Genomic DNA, 21704 nt, shown 5'->3' on the forward strand with positions numbered 1-21704 from the left:
AGTAGTGGAATAGTGGTGAGGTTTTAATGGGTGCAGAATCTGATAGGGCCAAGTAGTGGAATAGTGGTGAGGTTTTAATGGGTGTTGGATCTGATAGGGCCAAGTAGGCTGAAAAGAGGAAGAGAGAGGAGAATGAGAGGAGAGAGCAAGTGGAAAAGAGGAAGAAAGAGGAGGAGGAGAGGAGTAAGAGAGAGGAGAATGAGAGGAGAGAGCAGGAGGAAAAGAGGAAGGCAGAAAATAAAATAAGGATGGAGACAAAGGACATAGGACAAAGGTCATTGGAAGAAATGGTTGTCGAATAAAGAAGGACCATAATGTTAAAAGATGATTGTCCCTTTATTCAAGACACTGTAACCAACACTTAGGCACTTCAACAGTTAAATGGTTGAACAGTAATACTTTGGACAACACAGTAGAGATGTCTAATAATGTCCCGAGTTGTCCTTTCAAGTGTGTTATGAGTATATACATAATAGGAGTGCATTGCTAACCTGATCCCAGATCTGTTTGTGGTGTTTGTGGTCTTGCCAATGCCAACGGTCGTTCTGCCCCTGAACAAGGCAGTTTAACCCACTGTTCCCCAGTAGGCCGTCATTGTAAATAAGAAGTTGTTTGTAACTGACTTGCCTAGCTAAATAAAGGCCATCATGCCAGTCTGTCATTGCCAAGCCAACACTTTGTCACCCATTGTCATGTTTGGCTTGACACAAATGAGTGACAGGAGTTGTCATGATGGCACAAACAGACTGGCACTCAGACTAGTGCATTGAGTCTCCTTCATAAGAGGACCATTTCATTTCAGACACTCTCTGCTGTGTCACACAGCTCCCTGTATTGAGGTGGTTGAGAGGTGAAGATCACAGGTGGCACATCAACCTTTCTTCTCATCTGGCAGAGTATTGTGATGGCCAGGGCAACTCCAACATCCTGAGGACCAGACACACAGTAACGGTTCAGTCAGGATTGACGGAGCAGGTGACCAGATGCTGAGTGTGATAGATGATGGTTCAATCTAATAGGCCTACACTCCAAAGGAGTGTAGGCCTCTTCGATATCGGGGGTGCTATTTTAATTTTTGGATGAAAAACGTTCCCGTTTTAAACAAGATATTTTGTCACGAAAAGATGCTCGACTATGCATATAATTGACAGCTTTGGAAAGAAAACACTCTGACGTTTCCAAAACTGCAAAGATATTGTCTGTGAGTGCCACAGAACTGATGTTACAGGCGAAACCCAGATAAAAATCCAATCAGGAAGTGCTGCATTTTTTTAAACCACCTAATGCCAATGACTCCTTATATGGCTGTGAATGAGCTACGAATGAGCTTACGTTTTCCACGCATTCCCCAAGGTGTCTACAGCATTGTGACGTCTTTTTAGGCATTTCCATTGGAGAATGGCTGTAAGGGACCATATATAGCGAGTGGTCACATGGTGTCTCCCGGAGAAAATCTTGCGTAAAATACTGAGGTAGCCATTTTTCCAATCGTTTCTTATGAGAAACCAACTGCCTCGACGGATATATTATCGAATACATATGTTAAAAACACCTTGAGGATGGATCCTAAACAACGTTTGCCGTGTTTCTGTCTGATATTATGGAGCAAATTTTGAAAAAAGTTTGGCCTTATAGTTTAAGTATTTTTCGGTCGATTTCTCAGCCAAGCAGGATGAACAAACGGGAGCTTTTTCGCCTACAAAAATATTATTTTGGGAAAAAAGGAACATTTGCTATCTAACTGGGAGTCTCCTGAGTGAAAGCATCTGAAGTTCTTCAAAGGTAAATGATTTAATTTGGTTGCTTTTCTTATTTTCGTGAAAATGTTGCCTGCTGCCAGCAGAGCCTAGCATAGCATTATGCCATGATAAACTTACACAAATGCTTGTCTAGCGTTGGCTGTAACGCATATTTTGAAAATCTGAGATGACAGTGTTGTTAACAAAAGGCTAAGCTTGTGTTTGAATATATTTATTTCATTTCATTTGCGATTTTCATGAATAGGAAAAGTTGCGTTATGGTAATGCACTTGAGGCTATGATTACGCTCCCGGAGACGGGATTGCTAGTCGCAAGAAGTTGTAATAGATAGAAGGATATTTCTGTCCTGTTAGTGTCTATGTTTTTATGGTCTCCACTCTAATTCCCTGCAGCTAATCTGGGCATATGGTCACCAGAGATGAGTTAAAGACTGCATTACATAGTAAAGATGTGATGGGTGTAACCAAGAGAGGAGTTTAGAACAATTCCTCATGGTCTCTAAATCATTCTTCCATCTTGGAAACTAAGCCAGGGTGGGGTTAAGACAACAACCCAAGTGCAGATAACGACAGGATGCAGCCAGTGGCTTATGATGCTCTTTGGTCTGCATGGGGGGGGGGGGTTGAACCAACCATGACTGAGCCTTGTTAGTGTCAGCTATATACAGTACTCTGTATTTGTGTAAGGTTAGGAGGTTAGGGGGGGGGGGGGTCAACCATCCTCATTATTGCAATAATTAATCAATATTAAATAAAGATGATTGTTTGAAGAAATGACCAAGTCTGTCTCAGTACTGAATTTCCACGACAGGGGTCAAATCATCCATCCTTCAGTTAGCATCCTGACTTTCAGATGTTTTAATTGTTCTTGTTTCCTTGTATGTACTCTGTACTGCAATTCAGATTTTAGCTGCCACATCGGTAATATTTATAATAAACAAATACTACTAAAGTTTTCAATTCGTGTAGTCAATTGAATTTCAATTGATTTGATTGAAAAAACTGAATGGACCCCAACCCTGAAATGGTTAAATAGTACAGACATAGATATGAAATACATACCCATAATGTGTTAAGTGCTACTAATGTTCCTATCATCAGGCTGATTGCATAGCCCATGAAAGAGAGCAGGATGGGAAGACATGGCTGAAAATGACAAATTTAGAGTTTATCATTTTGTGAGAAAAACAGGAGTATATGTGTCCGTATTATATCAGAACAAATATCAGTTTATTGTATCAGAGAGTACTGTAAATCCTCTTTGTTTATCAAACTAGAATTATGGCATTGTAATGGTGTAGTGGAATGACATCAGTTTATTGTTGCCCATCCCTGGTGTAGTGGAATGACATCAGTTTATTGTTGCCCATCCCTGGTTAGTGGGCATTGTTGCCCAATGGTGTAGTGGAATGACATCAGTTTGACATCAGTTTATTGTTGCCCATCCCTGGTGTAGTGGAATGACATCAGTTTATTGTTGCCCATCCCTGGTGTAGTGGAATGATATCAGTTTATTGTTGCCCATCCCTGGTGTAGTGGAATGATATCAGTTTATTGTTGCCCATCCCTGGTGTAGTGGAATGATATCAGTTTATTGTTGCCCATCCCTGGTGTAGTGGAATGATATCAGTTTATTGTTGCCCATCCCTGGTGTAGTGGAATGATATCAGTTTATTGTTGCCCATCCCTGGTGTAGTGGAATGATATCAGTTTATTTTGCCCATTGTGTAGTGGAATGCCCATCCCTGGTGTAGTGGAATGATATCAGTTTATTGTTGCCCATCCCTGGTGTAGTGGAATGATATCAGTTTATTGTTGCCCATCCCTGGTGTAGTGGAATGATATCAGTTTATTGTTGCCCATCCCTGGTGTAGTGGAATGATATCAGTTTATTGTTGCCCATCCCTGGTGTAGTGGAATGATATCAGTTTATTGTTGCCCATCCCTGGTGTAGTGGAATGATATCAGTTTATTGTTGCCCATCCCTGGTGTAGTGGAATGATATCAGTTTATTGTTGCCCATCCCTGGTGTAGTGGAATGATATCAGTTTATTGTTGCCCATCCCTGGTGTAGTGGAATGATATCAGTTTATTGTTGCCCATCCCTGGTGTAGTGGAATGGTGTGCCCAGTGGAATGATATCAGTTTATTGTTGCCCATCCCTGGTGTAGTGGAATGATATCAGTTTATTGTTGCCCATCCCTGTTGTGTGTAGTGGAATGATATCAGTTTATTGTTGCCCATCCCTGGTGTAGTGGAATGATATCAGTTTATTGTTGCCCATCCCTGGTGTAGTGGAATGATATCAGTTTATTGTTGTAAAGTGGAATGATATCAGTTTATTGTTGCCCATCCCTGGTGTAGTGGAATGATATCAGTTTATTGTTGCCCATCCCTGGTTGGAATGACCTCTTTATATACCAGCATGTGTTCATCCATTAATCCCTTGTGGTCATCATCCTCAGACATATCACTGTTGGGATAGTGAATAACAAATCTTGTATTGTTACCACGAGCAACCTGAAATAGAATGTGACATGGGCTCATAAAAATATATCAATTGATCTTCCCGAAAGACATAACAGATTTATTTAACACAGACTGACACACTGAATCAGATCCTCCTCAGCATACACACAACAACAACATCAACAACAGCATCTAGTTAACTTATTTAACACAGCAGACTCACACATTTAAAGTCTGTTGAGTCCTCATCAGAACAGAGACAGGAGATGGGGATGTCTGTGCCCCAGTCTTGGTAGCCTTGTACGAGCCCACAGCATTTAAACTGAAAGTGAAGGAAACAGAACAACAGACACTTTAAAAACACTTAATGATTTCCGGAACTACAAGGCCTTGAAGCCTACTCCATGGAGACATCTCCAATGAAAGTGCTTTTAGTCCAGGACTAGGTTTACATCATCTGTGTCCGGAAAACATATTGCAGACACTTTTTATCCAAAACAACCCCATTTGTACAGTGTCTACCAGCCCTAAAGACTCACCCATGGAAAAACCCACCTAATTACAAAGGTGGAAGCACCCTGTCCTGGATTGGCCGAGACCCTGAGAAGTACTCAATGAAGGGGACTTACGTTAGCTTGAAAGTAGTATATCTGTTCTATATCGGTTTGTTTCGCTCCACTGAGAGGCATCATGGCTAGGTCTTCCTTTCTGCTTAACTCCTCCATCTTGAATGAACGAGGTTTACATTGAATGTTATATTCACAGCTAAAACCTATACAGTAATCATCTACGACTTTGATAGGAACAGACTGAATTATCAAGAGTCAGATATATTCCACCATCATGCTTTATACTATAACATTTATGTTACATTTAACTCTAATATATTTTCACCGGAACAGCAAACAAACATTGGCACGGTTGAATTGAAAAGGTAAGATACATATAAGCTGTAGACTGTACCTCGTGTTTGGCTTGATATATTTTCACACACTCCACAAACAGGTACAGGCTGGCCAGTGACATACCTACTGAAAACTACACACATATTGGGGTTTGTCAAGCAAAATCAACACTAAAGGTTCATTCAAATCAAAATCACTTCAAACCATATCACACTTTGTGGGAAACATGTTGGAAACAGGTCATGGGAAAATGGTTGATTGGTTTCAGTTGAGTTCTAAGGCATGCCATGACTTGTCAGAAAGGAACCGTTTTGCAGGAGAGGAAACGTCACGTCGGTAGACACTAGCCTGGTCCCAGATCTGTTTGTGTTGTATAGCCAACCCCTGTGGTCATTGTCCAAGACAACACCAACAGATCTGGGACCAGGGCAGCTACCACTTTAGGGTACAGGTCTTGGCAAGCTTACCAGAATCACAGCCCACTTCTTCTCCTTGCGAGCTCCATAGACCCCAAAGATTGAAAGGGCCAGGGTTGCTGCTTCTAGGACATACAGAACTGCTATCCCTGGCAGCATCTTGTCTATCTGTGAGTAGGAAGACAAGCCAGACTAATGATATGGCAACTGTGGGTTTAGAATCATAATATTACAATGATCCTGCTGAATTCTAGTCTGGTCTCATATCTGTTTATGCTGTATAGCCAACTCCTATGGTTGTTGTCATGCCAAACACTGTAGGAGTTGGAAAGACAGCACAAACAGATCTGGGACCAGGCTAGATGGACACAGAATTATTATAACTAAATGTGTATGACATAATAAGGAAATGCAATAGGAGCTATAAAAATAACAATTACTTCTTCTGATTGGTGGAAGTGCCCGTGTCCAAATAATGTGATGGCCAGCAAGAGGGTGCTGATGATCTGAAGAGAATACAACACATGATACAATCATTACAATGTACAGGGTATTATTCTGAGAATTCTACTGATAATGCACAGTAAAGGTTGATACAATCATTACAATGTACAGGGTATTATTCTGAGAATTCTACTGATAATGCACAGTAAAGGTTGATACAATCATTACAATGTACAGGGTATTATTCTGGGAATTCTACTGATAATGCACAGTAAAGGTTGATACAATCATTACAATGTACAGGGTATTATACTGGGAATTCTACTGATAATGCACAGTAAAGGTTGATACAATCATTACAATGTACAGGGTATTATACTGGGAATTCTACTGATAATGCACAGTAAAGGTTGATACAATCATTACAATGTACAGGGTATTATTCTGAGAATTCTACTGATAATGCACAGTAAAGGTTGATACAATCATTACAATGTACAGGGTATTATACTGGGAATTCTACTGATAATGCACAGTAAAGGTTGATACAATCATTACAATGTACAGGGTATTATACTGAGAATTCTACTGATAATGCACAGTAAAGGTTGATACAATCATTACAATGTACAGGGTATTATTCTGAGAATTCTACTGATAATGCACAGTAAAGGTTGATACAATCATTACAATGTACAGGGTATTATACTATACTGGGAATTCTACTGATAATGAATTCTACTGATAATGCAGTAAAGGTTGATACAATCATTACAATGTACAGGGTATTATTCTGAGAATTCTACTGATAATGCACAGTAAAGGTTGATACAATCATTACAATGTACAGGGTATTATACTGAGAATTCTACTGATAATGCACAGTAAAGGTTGATACAATCATTACAATGTACAGGGTATTATACTGGGAATTCTACTGATAATGCACAGTAAAGGTTGATACAATCATTACAATGTACAGGGTATTATTCTGAGAATTCTACTGATAATGCACAGTAAAGGTTGATACAATCATTACAATGTACAGGGTATTATTCTGAGAATTCTACTGATAATGCACAGTAAAGGTTGATACAATCATTACAATGTACAGGGTATTATACTGGGAATTCTACTGATAATGCACAGTAAAGGTTGATACAATCATTACAATGTACAACATTACAATGGGTATTATTCTGAGAATTCTACTGATAATGCACAGTAAAGGTTGATACAATCATTACAATGTACAGGGTATTATACTGGGAATTCTACTGATAATGCACAGTAAAGGTTGATACAGTCATTACAATGTACAGGGTATTATTCTGAGAATTCTACTGATAATGCACAGTAAAGGTTGATACAATCATTACAATGTACAGGGTATTATTCTGAGAATTCTACTGATAATGCACAGTAAAGGTTGATACAGTCATTACAATGTACAGGGTATTATTCTGAGAATTCTACTGATAATGCACAGTAAAGGTTGATACAATCATTACAATGTACATGGTATTATTCTGAGAATTCTACTCATGCTTCATCATGAGTCATGAGGGATGGAATTATTTACAGGGTTTGTGAGCAGAGGGTTAATGAGTTTACAATATTTCATATGTATCATTTATAAATAGCCTATAAATGATTACATGAATAGCTGAAATGTTAATTTAGTTGGCTGTTTACTAATCAAATATACTTACAAACCCTTTGTGGTTTGCCGTGTGTCTGAGTTAATAAACATGACATAACTTTATAACATTCTGCAGCTTAAGTAGAATATGCTGAGACAATAAATACATATGTTGAACACATCCCAACAAGCCACACCTAAAACACGGATTCCAGTGAAAGGTTAAACATGACAGCTGATATCAAAGGGTAACTACGTAGGCTACAACATCTATTTTGTTTTAGTTCTTAGTTCAGTACTACACTAGATGAGAACAATCGGCCAATGTATTTGAATGTAAGCAGCGCCTCTCATTGCTTGGGCACCCCACCGCGCCCATAACAACAACTAGCGCTGCAGTAGGGATGGAAGTCATATAACTAAACTTGTCTACACGGTCATAAAGTGGCCGATAAAAAAAAACGAATTCATCAACTCGAATGAAATAAGGCCAATAGACTGGAAGATCACTTACCCCTATCAAGACACACACACAAATGAACGCCCGTTTTACCCAGATATTAATTCTTCCCATTTTAATATTTGGTTATGATACAAACAACAGCTTAGATAAATTGTTCACTTCGGAGAGGGGCTAACTTAAATCCAGAAAATGGATCGTCCGATTTCTTTAACCGGTTTTTCTTCTCAGCGTGAGTTTGTTGACACTGCCTAACGACTCAAACTGAATTATTCCGCTGCTCTATGTTCGCTACATACTTCAGAGAATAAACTAAGGTCCATGGGCGTGGCGTATCGTTTTTGACGGAGCAAGGACTTTAATGTTGACATACTGCTGAATGGTGTTTGGTTACATGTGGGGGACTAGCCCACATGAACGCAACCTCCCATGTTATGTTGGCCAGTGCACGATGGCTAGAGATCAGGCAGGCTAAAAGGAACTACATGGTCTGTCTGCTGTCTGCGTTGGCCTTGCGGCATTTATGGTGATAGGGCCTCTACTTCTTACGCTTTGCGGAGCAGGCCAGAACTGTTAACGTTTTGATCCCAGCGCGACAGAAATGAAGCGCCCCGCACTCTTGGCCTCACACGCCAGCAGTGAACATTGCAGAAACATAACGCTGTGCTGCATATCTCACCGCTTTCTTTCATGTGCTGTGGTCTCCTGACGTCAAATAATCAACACTTCTTCATATTGATTCAATGGATTGTGGTCTTAAAGATCGGGTGAATTTTTTCAACTGGAATATGGTGTCAATATTATAAAAAATATATATATATTAGCAAATACAAATTACAAGTGCTATAAACTATATCGTGATTTTCCATGAAGAAACGTTCAGTTTCTGCAAAATGTTCACTGCAAGCGTTGGAGGCCAAGGCTTAATTTCGGTAGCGCAGGAATCAACCCTCCGAGACTTGTCAAGGATCAAATCAAAGTGTATTTGTCACGTGCGTCGAGTACAACAGGTGAAATGCCTTACAGTGAAATGCTTACTTACCAGCTCTAACCAATAGTGCCAAAAAGGTACGTAATAGGTAAGTAAAGAAATAAAACAACAGTAAAAAGACAGGCTATACACAATAGTCTGGGTAGCCATTTGATTACCTGTTCAGGAGTCTTATGGTTTGGGGGTAAAAACGGTTGAGAAGCCTTTTTGTCCTAGACGTGGCACTCCGGTACCGCTTGCCATGCGGTAGTAGAGAGAACAGTATATGACTGGGGTGGCTAGGGTCTTTGACAATTTTTAGGGCCTTCCTCTGACACCGCCTGGTGTAGAGGTCCTGGATGGCAGGCAGCTTAGCCCCAGTGATGTACTGGGCCGTACGCACTACCCTCTGTAGTGCCTTGCGGTCAGAGGCCGAGCAATTGCGTACCAGGCAGTGATGCAGCTCTCGATGTTGCAGCTGTAGAACCTTTTGAGGATCTCAGGACCCCTGACAAATCTTTTTAGTTTCCTGAGGGGGAATAGGCTTTGTCGTGTCCTCTTCACGACTGTCTTGGTGTGTTTGGACCGTTCTAGTTTGTTGGTGATGTGGAACATTATCTTCACACAAGATCAGAAGATCAAGAAAACTGATTTGACGTGTATCAGATTGCATAGTAAATATCAAATGATCAGAACAGGAGTTAAGAAAAGCATGGAACGCCTGGAGCTGTTTTGCATCACCCCTCTATAGAACAAAAATATCATCAATATACCGTTTCCAAATTATGTTAGGCAAGAAAACATTTTTGAGAGGACTGAAAATAGACTGTTTCTCCATGTAACCCACATACAAATTAGCATAGTTAGGAGCCATGGGGGATCCCATAGCAGAACCCTTCGTCTGAATAAAGAAATCATTTAGAAACATGAAATAGTTATGTGTGAGTACTATTTCAGACAATGTTATAATGCATGCACTGGAAGGTAAGTTCATTAGGGTCACGTTGCAGAAGAAAATGTTCCATAGCTTCAATACTGCCCGCGTGTGGAAGATTTGTGTATAACGACTCAACATCAAAAGTAACACAAGGTATTCTCAGGGAGAGGATCAAGAGATTCAATGATAGAGATCATACTGCTGGTGTCCTTTACAAAGGAGGGGAGCTGTTCTGAGATCATACTGCTGGTGTCCTTTACAAAGGAGGGGAGCTGTTCTTATCAAAGTGACAAAGGAGGGGAGCTGTTCTGAGATCATACTGCTGGTGTCCTTTACAAAGGAGGGGAGCTGTTCTGAGACTGCTGGTGCTGTTCTGAGATCATACTGCTGGTGTCCTTTAGGAGGGGACAGGGAGCTGTTCTGAGAACTGCTGGGAGGAGGGGAGCTGTTCTGAGATCATACTGCTGGTGTCCTTTACAAAGGAGGGGAGCTGTTCTGAGATCATACTGCTGGTGTCCTTTACAAAGGAGGGGAGCTGTTCTGAGATCATACTGCTGGTGTCCTTTACAAAGGAGGGGAGCTGTTCTGAGATCATACTGCTGGTGTCCTTTACAAAGGAGGGAGCTGTTCTGAGATCATACTGCTGGTGTCCTTTACAAAGGAGGGGAGCTGTTCTGAGATCATACTGCTGGTGTCCTTTACAAAGGAGGGGAGCTGTTCTGAGATCATACTGCTGGTGTCCTTTACAAAGGAGGAGCTGTTCTGAGGAGCTGTTCTGAGATCATACTGCTGGTGTCCTTTACAAAGGAGGGGAGCTGTTCTGAGATCATACTGCTGGTGTCCTTTACAAAGGGGAGCTGTTCTGAGATCATACTGCTGGTGTCCTTTACAAGAGGGGAGCTGTTCTGAGATCATAGGAGGGGAGCTGTTCTGAGATCATACTGCTGGTGTCCTTTACAAAGGAGGGGAGCTGTTCTGAGATCATACTGCTGGTGTCCTTTACAAAGGAGGGGAGCTGTTCTGAGATCATACTGCTGGTGTCCTTTACAAAGGAGGGAGCTGTTCTGAGATCAACTGCTGGTGTCCTTTAGGGGAGCTGTTCTGAGATCATACTGCTGGTGTCCTTTACAAAGGAGGGGAGCTGTTCTGAGATCATACTGCTGGTGTCCTTTTCTGAGATCATACTGGTGGAGGGGAGCTGTTCTGAGATCATACTGCTGGTGTCCTTTACAAAGGAGGGGAGCTGTTCTGAGATCATACTGCTGGTGTCCTTTACAAAGGAGGGGAGCTGTTCTGAGATCATACTGCTGGTGTCCTTTACAAAGGAGGGGAGCTGTTCTGAGATCATACTGCTGGTGTCCTTTACAAAGGAGGGGAGCTGTTCTGAGATCATACTGCTGGTGTCCTTTACAAAGGAGGGGAGCTGTTCTGAGATCATACTGCTGGTGTCCTTTACAAAGGAGGGAGCTGTTCTGAGATCATACTGCTGGTGTCCTTTACAAAGGAGCTGGGAGCTGTTCTGAGATCATACTGCTGGTGTCCTTTACAAAGGAGGGGAGCTGTTCTGAGATCAGCTGTTCTGAGACTGCTGGTGTCCTTTACAAAGGAGGGGAGCTGTTCTGAGATCATACTGCTGGTGTCCTTTACAAAGGAGGGAGCTGTTCTGAGATCATACTGCTGGTGTCCTTTACAAAGGAGGGGAGCTGTTCTGAGATCATACTGCTGGTGTCCTTTACAAAGGAGGGGAGCTGTTCTGAGATCATACTGCTGGTGTCCTTTACAAAGGAGGGGAGCTGTTCTGAGATCATACTGCTGGTGTCCTTTACAAAGGAGGGGAGCTGTTCTGAGATCATACTGCTGGTGTCCTTTACAAAGGAGGGGAGCTGTTCTGAGATCATACTGCTGGTTGTCCTGGTTACAAAGGAGGGGAGCTGTTCTGAGATCATACTGCTGGTGTCCTTTACAAAGGAGGGAGCTGTTCTGAGATCATACTGCTGGTGTCCTTTACAAAGGAGGGGAGCTGTTCTGAGATCATACTGCTGGTGTCCTTTACAAAGGAGGGGAGCTGTTCTGAGATCATACTGCTGGTGTCCTTTACAAAGGAGGGAGCTGTTCTGAGATCATACTGCTGGTGTCCTTTACAAAGGAGGGGAGCTGTTCTGAGATCATACTGCTGGTGTCCTTTACAAAGGAGGGGAGCTGTTCTGAGATCATACTGCTGGTGTCCTTTACAAAGGAGGGGAGCTGTTCTGAGATCATACTGCTGGTGTCCTTTACAAAGGAGGGGAGCTGTTCTGCGAGTGGTCTAATAAAAAAGTCAACAAAAGTAGATAGAGGGGCTGTTACTGCATCAATGCCCTCTACAATGCCCGCTACAATAGGGCGCCCTGGAGGTTTTGTAACATTCTTGTGTAATTTCGGCAAAGTGTAGAAAGTGGCAATTTTAGGGTGTTGAATAGCCAAAAAGTTATGTTCTTTTTTGGTTATCTGACTAGAACTTAAATACCCATCTAGGACAGTAAAGATAGTATTCTGAAATTGGGAAGTAGGGTCATTTCTGAGTTTCTTGTAAAAGGTGTTGTCAAGCAGCTGTCTATGACACTCATTTATATAAACTGTCCTATCCATGAGTACAACCGACCCGCCCTTATCAGCAGGACGAATAAGGACTGTCCTATACATGAGTACAACCGACCCGCCCTTATCAGCAGGACGAATAAGGACTGACGTATCGGATTGTAAATCAAGCAAAGCTTGTTTTTCATCCTTAGATAAATTATGGAAAGATTTGGACCCCTGTTTATTCTTAAGTAGATGTCCAACATCTTTTTCCACAAGTCTGCAATATGACTCAGAGTGATTGCGATTGGCTGGAGGTATAAAATAACTCTTGCTTCTAAAAGGAGTCAAAGTATGTACAGGAGAGCAATCTACTGGTTCAATAGAAGTGTCAGAATTAGGGGAGCTAAAGTATTCCATAAACGGATGTTTCTAAAAAACTTAAACATGTCTACCTTTATTAATCTTCCTGTGACTCCCCATCCCGGGTCCGGGAGCGTAATCATCGACTGACACTAATTAGCATAATGCAACGCAACGGACATAAATCTTCCTAGAAAATCTTCCGATTCATGAAAATCACAAGTGAAATATATTGGAACACAGCTTAGCCTTTTGTTAATCACCCTGTCATCTCAGATTTTCAAAATATGCTTTACAGCCAAAGCTAGACAAGCATTTGTGTAAGTTTATCGATAGACTAGCATAGCATTATGCCTTGCTAGCAGCAGGCAACCTTGTCACGAAAATCAGAAAAGCAATCAAATTAAATAGTTTACCTTTGATGAACTTCGGATGTTTTCACTCACGAGACTCCCAGGTAGATAGCCAAAGTTCATTTTTTCCCCAAAGATTATTTTTGTAGGAGAAATAGCTCCGTTTGTTTTTCACATTTGGCTGAGAAATCGCACGGAAATTGCAGTCACGAAAATGGCAAAAATATTCCAAATTAGCTCCATAATATCAACAGAAACATGGCAAACGTTGTTTATAATCAATCCTCAATGTGTTTTTCAAATATCTATTCGATAATATATCCGTCGGGACAATTAGTTTTTCAGTTGGACCGATTGGAGTAATGGCTACCTCTGTATTTTACACGAGAGTCACCCTGGGAGCCATCAGGTGACCATTTACGCAATGTAGCCGCCTACGGCTATTCTTCAACATAAATGCGTAAAACTACGTCACAATGCTGTAGACACCTTGGGGAATACGTAGAAAGCGTAAACTGGTTGATAGCACATTCACAGCTCAATAGGGACTCATTGGAACGCAGCGCTTTCAAAATATGGGGCACTTCCGGATTGGATTTTTCTCAGGCTTTCGCCTGCAACATCAGTTCTGTTATACTCACAGACAATATCTTTACAGTTTTGAAAACGTTAGTGTTTTCTATCCAAAGCTGTCAATTATATGCATATTCTAGCATTTTGTCCTGACAAAATATCCCGTTTAAAACGGGAACGTTTTTTCTTCTTCAAAAATGAAAATACTGCCCCTAGAGTCGCAACAGCTTTTAACATCAACATCGTTGCACTGGGTTGTAGGCACAAAATATAACCCTTTATTAAGCAAAGAGACATGGGCAGGGCTCAATATCTTGCTTGATAAATGAAAGACACTCAGTCCCGTGGGTTCTGGGACCGTGTGAACGGGCTCCTCTGCCTCTGATAGTAGTTTCTTCTTACCCCGTCGGGTGCGGCATCTCGTCGACGTCAGTCCAGTCTCTCGTTGAATAACAAACTACCACTGGAAGCCGATGAGGCGCTGGTTGTAGAGCGTTGATCAGACGGGGGTGGATAGAAGTAAGCGGCATCCCTCCTGCTTCTGCCATGGAGAGGAGGAGCAGGACCTCGTCAGGGTTTCTCCAGAAGTAGACTTTATCCTCGGCCTTGTCTTTTTTGTCTTGGTTGAATTTCTTGATTTTAAGTTCCTTTATTTCTTAAGACAACTTGTCCTGGAGCGCTTGGTTAGTTTTCATCAGTTCATTGAATATGACATCATCATTAACAGATATTTTTAAAGCTGTGCGTTTGTCTTTAATCGTGTTATCCATTTCAATAAAATCCTTCATTCAACTGGCCAACAAATAACATCATTAAATCAATAGAGCATTTGTTCAGGATGGCACACCAACGCTCACAGAAATCATCTGTGAGCGAGATGGTTCTTTTTGCCACCTGAGTCCCCGTGGAATAATGCCTTGACGCACATAATCACTAAGAGTGACTATATGTAGATGCGTTCTCGTCTGGCGCTTAGATAAACGTAACAGTTCTTTCGAGAGGTCAGAATTACCTCCCGGAAGAATGACGGGAGTCTGAACCCTTGAAGATTTAAAATAGTTTATTGGGTGCTTCTCTCTTCAATACAGTTTTCAGTTGGCTCTCTCTCATTCAACTGTCTTGGCTAGTCTTATACAATTCCAAATATCCAACGTACTAAAACACTATTTGTAAAAAGGTATAAATTAAGATTTTATCTCATAGATACATTATTAAAATGTCATTCTCAAAATATCTCTAAATACAGCCAGTTAGAATGTTTCCACTCTGTGAATGTTCGTTGGTCCTGTCTCCATGACTACGACAGGCTAGCTTGACTGGAGCTAACTTTAGCCGACGTTAGCTCTATGCTAACAGACTTTTATAAATCAATTAAACTATCAAAACCTTATAAAAAAAACACAATTATATAATTACATTCCGCTTAACTTGGTATTTCATATCCTATGCTTTATAATTCGCTCACTGTGATAATGTTTAAAATATTTACTTCTCTCTTCAGTTTTCAGTTGTCTCACTCATTCAAATTACTCACTGACTAGGCAGGCTAGCGCGAGAGCCACTGTAGAGAGAGACTGCATGAAGCAACCGCTACTAGAGCAAGCGGCTTCCTCAGTGTGCCTAAACAAGCGGAACACCCATTGACTATAAATAGTGTAAATGATTGCAAAATGCCTAAAACGTGGCTACCATATACCTCACTATCTCCCACATTTCAGGTTGGCAACACAAGAAACCCAAACATGAGCTACCATATACCTCACTATCTCCCACATTTCAGGTTGGCAAGACAAGGAACCCAAACATGAGCTACCATATACCTCACTATCTCCCACATTTCAGGTTGGCAACACAATCCATGCTTCCTTCCCTCCTCCGTAACTTGGCTTGGAGTAACCACTGATATCATAAGATTTACAGCAGATGTGTTATTTCAGTGATTAATAAAATGGAATGAGCAAGCAACCCTGAACCATAAGTGAGAGCACCAGCTGTTTAGGACAAATGCGTGATCACGCTCTCTGTAGCCGATGTGAGTAAGACCTTTAAACAGGTTAACATCAACAAGGCCCCAGGACCAGGATACGTACTCGGAGCATGCACTGACCAGCTGGCAAGTGTCTTCATTTACATTTTTAATCTCTTACCCAGTCTGTAATACCTACATGTTACAAGCAGACCACCGTAGTCCCTGTGCCCAAGGACGCCAAGGTAACCTGCCTAAATGACGATCGCCCCATAACAGTCACATCTGAAGCCATGAAAAGCATTGAAAGGCTTATCATGAATCACATCAACACCATCATCCCAGACACCCTGGACCCACTCCAATTTGCATACCACCCCAATAGATCCACAGATGACATAATCTCTATTGCACTCCATACTGCCCTTTCCCACTTGGACAAAAGGAACACCTACGTGAGAATGCTGTTCATTGACTACAGTTCAGCGTTCAACACCATAGTGCCCTCCAAGCTCATCACTAAGCTAAGGATCCAGGGACTGAAAACACTCCCTCTGCAACTGGATCCTGGTGAACACCTCCCTCTGCAACTGGATCTTGGTCTTCCCAACGGGACGTCCCCAGGTGGTGAGGGTAGGCAACAACACATCTGCCACGTTGACCGTAGTGCATACGGCCCAGTACATCACTGGGGCAGAGCTCCCTGCCATCCAGGACCTCTATACCTCATTGTGTATCCATTACTACGTGTTTGACTTGTCTATTATTTCTCTATTTTTCTTTCTCTCTGCATTGTGGGAAGGGCTCGTAAGTAAGCATTTCACTAATAGTCCATACCTGTTGTTGATGAAGCATGTGACAAATACAATTTGATTTGAAGGATGTTTTCATGTTGACAGTCATTATTAAGACCACTAATATCACACACTGTTAAAAATCCTTTCTTAAACCCTCAAGTTCAACTTATCTTTATTGTCCCCATTGGGAGATGTGTTGTGCAGTCAGGGTTCAACAATACAAAACGACAACATTAAAAACAGTGACAACCATTCAACCAATACACACAACATGAAACAATGACATTGATAAAAAGGAGCAAATCATTGAGCAGAAGTGCAGCAATAAATCAACATTTAATTTAATGTGCAGATTCAGAAAGTTTATGGGCTGTGGGATAAAATAGTTCTTGTATCTGCTGCTATTGAGTTTGGGAAGTCTAAAACGACGACCTAAGGGGAGAAGTGCTAAATACTGTTAGCTCTCCTCACCACATGTTTTCTGAATGTCACTGAGAGCTGTGCCTGTTGAACCCTGATGACCTGGCTGGCCACCTTAACCACACTGTCCAACCTAAACAGTGTCATCACGGTCTTGCTGACATTAAAAGAGCTCATCTTTCTCAACAACATAAAAGCCGCTGCTGTCCCTTTATACAGATGGCATCTGTGTCCTCCTTAAACGCCAACTTGTTGTCCAGCACGGTTCCCAGGTACTTGTAGGTACTGACCAGCTCAATGGACTTTCTCATGACCACAGTGGGTGTGGGGTTCTGTGGCTGCCTTCTAAAGTCAATGTCTTTAGTTTGGGAGACATTCTGTTGGAGGAAGCAGTTTTCATACCTGACGAGAAGTCATCTACCAGAGGCCCTTTCTCAGACTCTCCATCCTGTAGGAGACTGACGATGACACAGTCATCTACCAGAGGCCCTTTCTCAGACTCTCCATCCTGTAGGAGACTGACGACGACACAGTCATCTACCAGAGGCCCTTTCTCAGACTCTCCCTCCTGTAGGAGACTGACGATGACACAGTCATCTACCAGTCAGACTCTCCATCCTGTAGGAGACTGACGATGCCCTCATTCTTTCTCAGACTCTCCATCCTGTAGGAGACTGACGATGACACAGTCATCTACCAGAGGCCCTTTCTCAGACTCTCCATCCTGTAGGAGACTGACGATGACACAGTCATCTACCAGAGGCCCTTTCTCAGACTCTCCATCCTGTAGGAGACTGACGATGACACAGTCATCTACCAGAGGCCCTTTCTCAGACTCTCCATCCTGTAGGAGACTGACGATGACACAGTCATCTACCAGAGGCCCTTTCTCAGACTCTCCATCCTGTAGGAGACTGACGATGACACAGTCATCTACCAGAGGCCCTTTCTCAGACTCTCCATCCTGTAGGAGACTGACGATGACACAGTCATCTACCAGAGGCCCTTTCTCAGACTCTCCATCCTGTAGGAGACTGACGATGACAGAGTCATCTACCAGAGCCCTTTCTCAGACTCTCCATTTAGGAGACTGACAGAGTCTCTTTCTCATCCCTGTAGGAGACTGACGATGACACAGTCATCTCCTGTAGGAGACTGACGATGACACAGTCATCTACCAGAGGCCCAGAGAGCCCTTTCTCAGACTCTCCATCCTGTAGGAGACTGACGATGACACAGTCATCTACCAGAGGCCCTTTCTCAGACTCTCCATCCTGTAGGAGACTGACGATGACACAGTCATCTACCAGAGGCCCTTTCTCAGACTCTCCATCCTGTAGGAGACTGACGATGACACAGTCATCTACCAGAGGCCCTTTCTCAGACTCTCCATCCTGTAGGAGACTGACGATGACACAGTCATCTACCAGAGGCCCTTTCTCAGACTCTCCATCCTGTAGGAGCGATGACACAGTCATCTACCAGAGGCCCTTTCTCAGACTCTCCATCCTGTAGGAGACTGACGATGAGTCATCTACAGAGTCATCCATCCAGGAGCCCTTTCTCAGACTCAGACTCCATCCTGTAGGAGACTGACGATGACACAGTCATCTACCAGAGGCCCTTTCTCAGACTCTCCATCCTGTAGGAGACTGACGATGACACAGTCATCTACCAGAGGCCCTTTCTCAGACTCTCCATCCTGTAGGAGACTGACGATGACACAGTCATCTACCAGAGGCCCTTTCTCAGACTCTCCATCCCATGACACAGTCATCTACCAGAGGCCCTTTCTCAGACTCTCCATCCCGATGACACAGTCATCTACCAGAGGCCCTTTCTCAGACTCTCCATCCTGTAGGAGAGACTGTCATCTACCAGATGACTCTCCATCCTGTAGGAGTCATCATCTACCAGAGGCCCTTTCTCAGACTCTCCATCCTGTAGAAGACTGACGATGACACAGTCATCTACCAGAGGCCCTTTCTCAGACTCTCCATCCTGTAGGAGACTGACGATGACACAGTCATCAGCAAACTTGATGATGTGCCTGTTTTCATATTGGCTACGACAGTCATTAGAGTATAGTATGTACAGGAGATCCGGTGGAGTAGGCAGAGTTACTTTGATCTGACGCCATTTACTCACTCTTGTTGGGACCAGTCTGGGCCTGGGACACAGAAGCACAAACTTTACAACCTGAGATGGTGGGTGGAGGAAGCCTTGACGGAACTGGTTGAATCGACCCGGAATCGGGTATTGGACTCGGCCTGGAATCAAAATGAATGACTGCCCAGAATCGTCCCGTTTCCATCTAAGTGAATTCAGTCGACTTTTTGCGGCATCTTACCAGAATCCCCCAGAAGGGGCCCGATGCTAATTTAAATAAATGTATACAAAATTACCGAATTTAGTCATTTTAAACATGACTATTCTACATTTTATGCATACAAATTATACCCATCCACCACCAAAAAAATGATGTAGGAGAAAACACTGTACACCTGATGACCGTGTCAGCGTGCATGCGCCTGCCTCCCTTAACTCGGACGACGCTGGGCCAATTGTGCGGGTCTCCCGGTCGCGGCCGGCACGGTTATCGAACTAGCATCTGTAGCAACGCAGTTTGCATATCGATGCAGTGTCTTAGACCACTGCGTCACTCGGGAGGATCCATCCAGCAACTTTTTAATGCTTGTCAATTGCCTTGCACAAAGTATCAAAATACTAAAATACTACTTAAGCAGGACTTTAAATGTTTTATTTAAATGTTAATTGTATTTTTGCTCACATAAACAATTAAAAATATGGAAAAAATAAATAAATAATGAAATGCTAATCATATAAAGCAGCCGTGTAATCATCTGCCAGAGTAGCCCCAATCGACACGAGACCCAAGTAGTACATTTGGGACAGATAACTCTCCTCGGAATCGGCCCGAGTTCAATCCCCGCAACCTAGACATAAGTAATACTGCCTAAGACGGCCCAGACTCGGACCACATAACGCCGGCCGAGTGTAACGCTCAGCCGGAATCGGCCCAGAACCACCATGCTACCTGGGAGACCTGTTAGAAAGGGAAATGCACGCCCTTAAACTAGCAAAGGTTAGCGGTTAGCTAGCTGGATGGATCATTTATTATTACTTACATTAAAGTATCTGCTGTCAAGGGCAGAATAATATTATCATAATTAACTATTCTATTATTTTAATTCAATAACTGATACAGCACTTAAAGCTTATTTGAGTGTGCAAAGTTAACTAGCTAGCTTGGTACTTAACTACCTGCTCTTCCAGCAACTATTTTTTCCCACGGTCAGTTTATCCAGGAGCGCTTTCTTCAGCGACTTCAGATCCACTCCGATTTCTTTCTCTATCAAGTCGACAAGGTAGACGGGGAGTGCTCCATCACCCAATCCTGTTTCGGAGTCTTCATCATTTGTCGATATAGGGCTTTGTAGATCAGATTCATCACTTTGGCCGTTTTGCTGCTCTGCAGAGGGCGCCGCCATCTTTCTGCTGTGTCTCTTCCACGTCAACAGCACGCAGATGTAAACACAGCACCGAACACAGCCGTCACCGTCTATACACCCCCTCTAGTGGTGGCAGTTAGTACTACGGGGCCTGTCACGGGTAAACACTTGGGACATTTCCAACTATAACACAATCCACGCTTCCTTCCATCCTCCATTCATTGGCTTCGAGTAACCAGTGATATCATAAGTGGAGTGGTGATAGCTTCAGACAATTTACCGTTGATGTGTTATTTCAGTGATTACTAAAGGGAATTAGGAAGGATGTTTTCAAAACAAGACCCTCTTCAGTGTTTGAGTGTCATGTTGACAATCAAGACCTCACAGGAAACAACTGGACATCCTGTATCTACTCAGTTATGTAGTTGTTGAACTAATCTGTTACCCAGAATGGAACAGTTACTCTCCAGCATTTCAAACCTACTGTAAAATAACTATGCCCACCTATCCTCGTTGGTTGGCCCTCGCTTCATACTCGTCGCCAAACCCACTGGCTACAGGTTATCTACAAGTCACTGCTAGGTAAAGCCACGCCTTATCTCAGCTCACTAGTCACCATAGCAGCACCGACTCGTAGCACGTGCTCCAGCAGGTATATCTCACTGGTCACCCCCAAAGCCAATTCTTCCTTTGGTCATCTTTCCTTCCAGTTCTCTGCTGCCAATGACTGGAACGAACTGCAAAAATCACTGAAGCTGGAGACTCATATCTCCCTCACCTGCTTTAATCACCAGCTGTCAGAGCAGCTTACAGATCACTGCACCTGTACATAGCCCATCTGTAAACAGCCCATCTATCTACCTACCTCATCCCCATACTGTATTTATTTATTTATCTTGGTCCTTTGCACCCCAGTATCTCTACTTGCACATTCATCCTCTGCACATCCTACCATTCCAGTGTTTAATTGCTATGTTGTAATTATTTTGCCACCATGGTCTATTTATTGCCTTAACTCCCTTATCTTACCTCACCTCATTTGCACTCACTGTATATAGACTTTTTGTTTTCTTTTGTTCTACTGTATTATTGACTATGTTTTGTTTACTCCATGTGTAGCTCTGTGTTGTTGTATGTGTCGAATTTCTATGCTTTATCTTGGCCAGGTCGCAGTTGCAAATGAGAACTTGTTCTCAAC

The 21704-nt window shown here is 42.6% G+C and overlaps 1 protein-coding gene across 3 annotated transcripts; it reads right to left on the bottom strand.

The window, feature by feature from the left end:
- Positions 1 to 317: 317 nt before the first annotated feature.
- Positions 318 to 20554, bottom strand: LOC115119521 (tetraspanin-8-like). 3 transcript variants are annotated; one of them, XM_065021350.1, is made up of 9 exons: positions 20319 to 20554; positions 5990 to 6055; positions 5601 to 5717; positions 5192 to 5266; positions 4858 to 4953; positions 4452 to 4550; positions 4169 to 4279; positions 2822 to 2905; positions 318 to 927 (listed from the first exon to the last, which is right to left on the bottom strand). In XM_065021350.1, exons 3-9 carry the CDS (start codon positions 5706 to 5708, stop codon positions 799 to 801), a joined length of 702 nt encoding a protein of 233 aa, XP_064877422.1. In that variant the 5' UTR covers positions 5709 to 5717; positions 5990 to 6055; positions 20319 to 20554; the 3' UTR covers positions 318 to 798. The 3 variants fall into 3 exon arrangements, with proteins under 3 accessions (XP_064877422.1, XP_064877420.1, XP_064877421.1); XM_065021348.1 differs by lacking the exon at positions 20319 to 20554 and adding an exon at positions 8150 to 8422; XM_065021349.1 differs by lacking the exons at positions 2822 to 2905; positions 20319 to 20554 and adding an exon at positions 8150 to 8423.
- Between the last annotated feature and the right edge of the window lie 1150 nt (positions 20555 to 21704).

The sequence above is a fragment of the Oncorhynchus nerka genome, linkage group LG8 (assembly GCF_034236695.1).
Source record: "Oncorhynchus nerka isolate Pitt River linkage group LG8, Oner_Uvic_2.0, whole genome shotgun sequence".
NCBI classification, from domain to species: domain Eukaryota; kingdom Metazoa; phylum Chordata; class Actinopteri; order Salmoniformes; family Salmonidae; genus Oncorhynchus; species Oncorhynchus nerka.

Bases quoted from the DNA above. Each gene is read 5' to 3' on its own strand.
- LOC115119521 (XM_065021348.1), bottom strand. From the start codon at position 8,209: ATGGGAAGAATTAATATCTGGGTAAAACGGGCGTTCATTTGTGTGTGT. The intron at 4,954-5,191 runs GTACAGTCTACA...CGTTCATTCAAG, and splicing joins TATATCAAGCCAAACACGAG to ATGGAGGAGTTAAGCAGAAA. The intron at 4,280-4,451 runs GTGAGTCTGCTG...ATTCTATTTCAG, and splicing joins ACTCAACAGACTTTAAATGT to GTTGCTCGTGGTAACAATAC.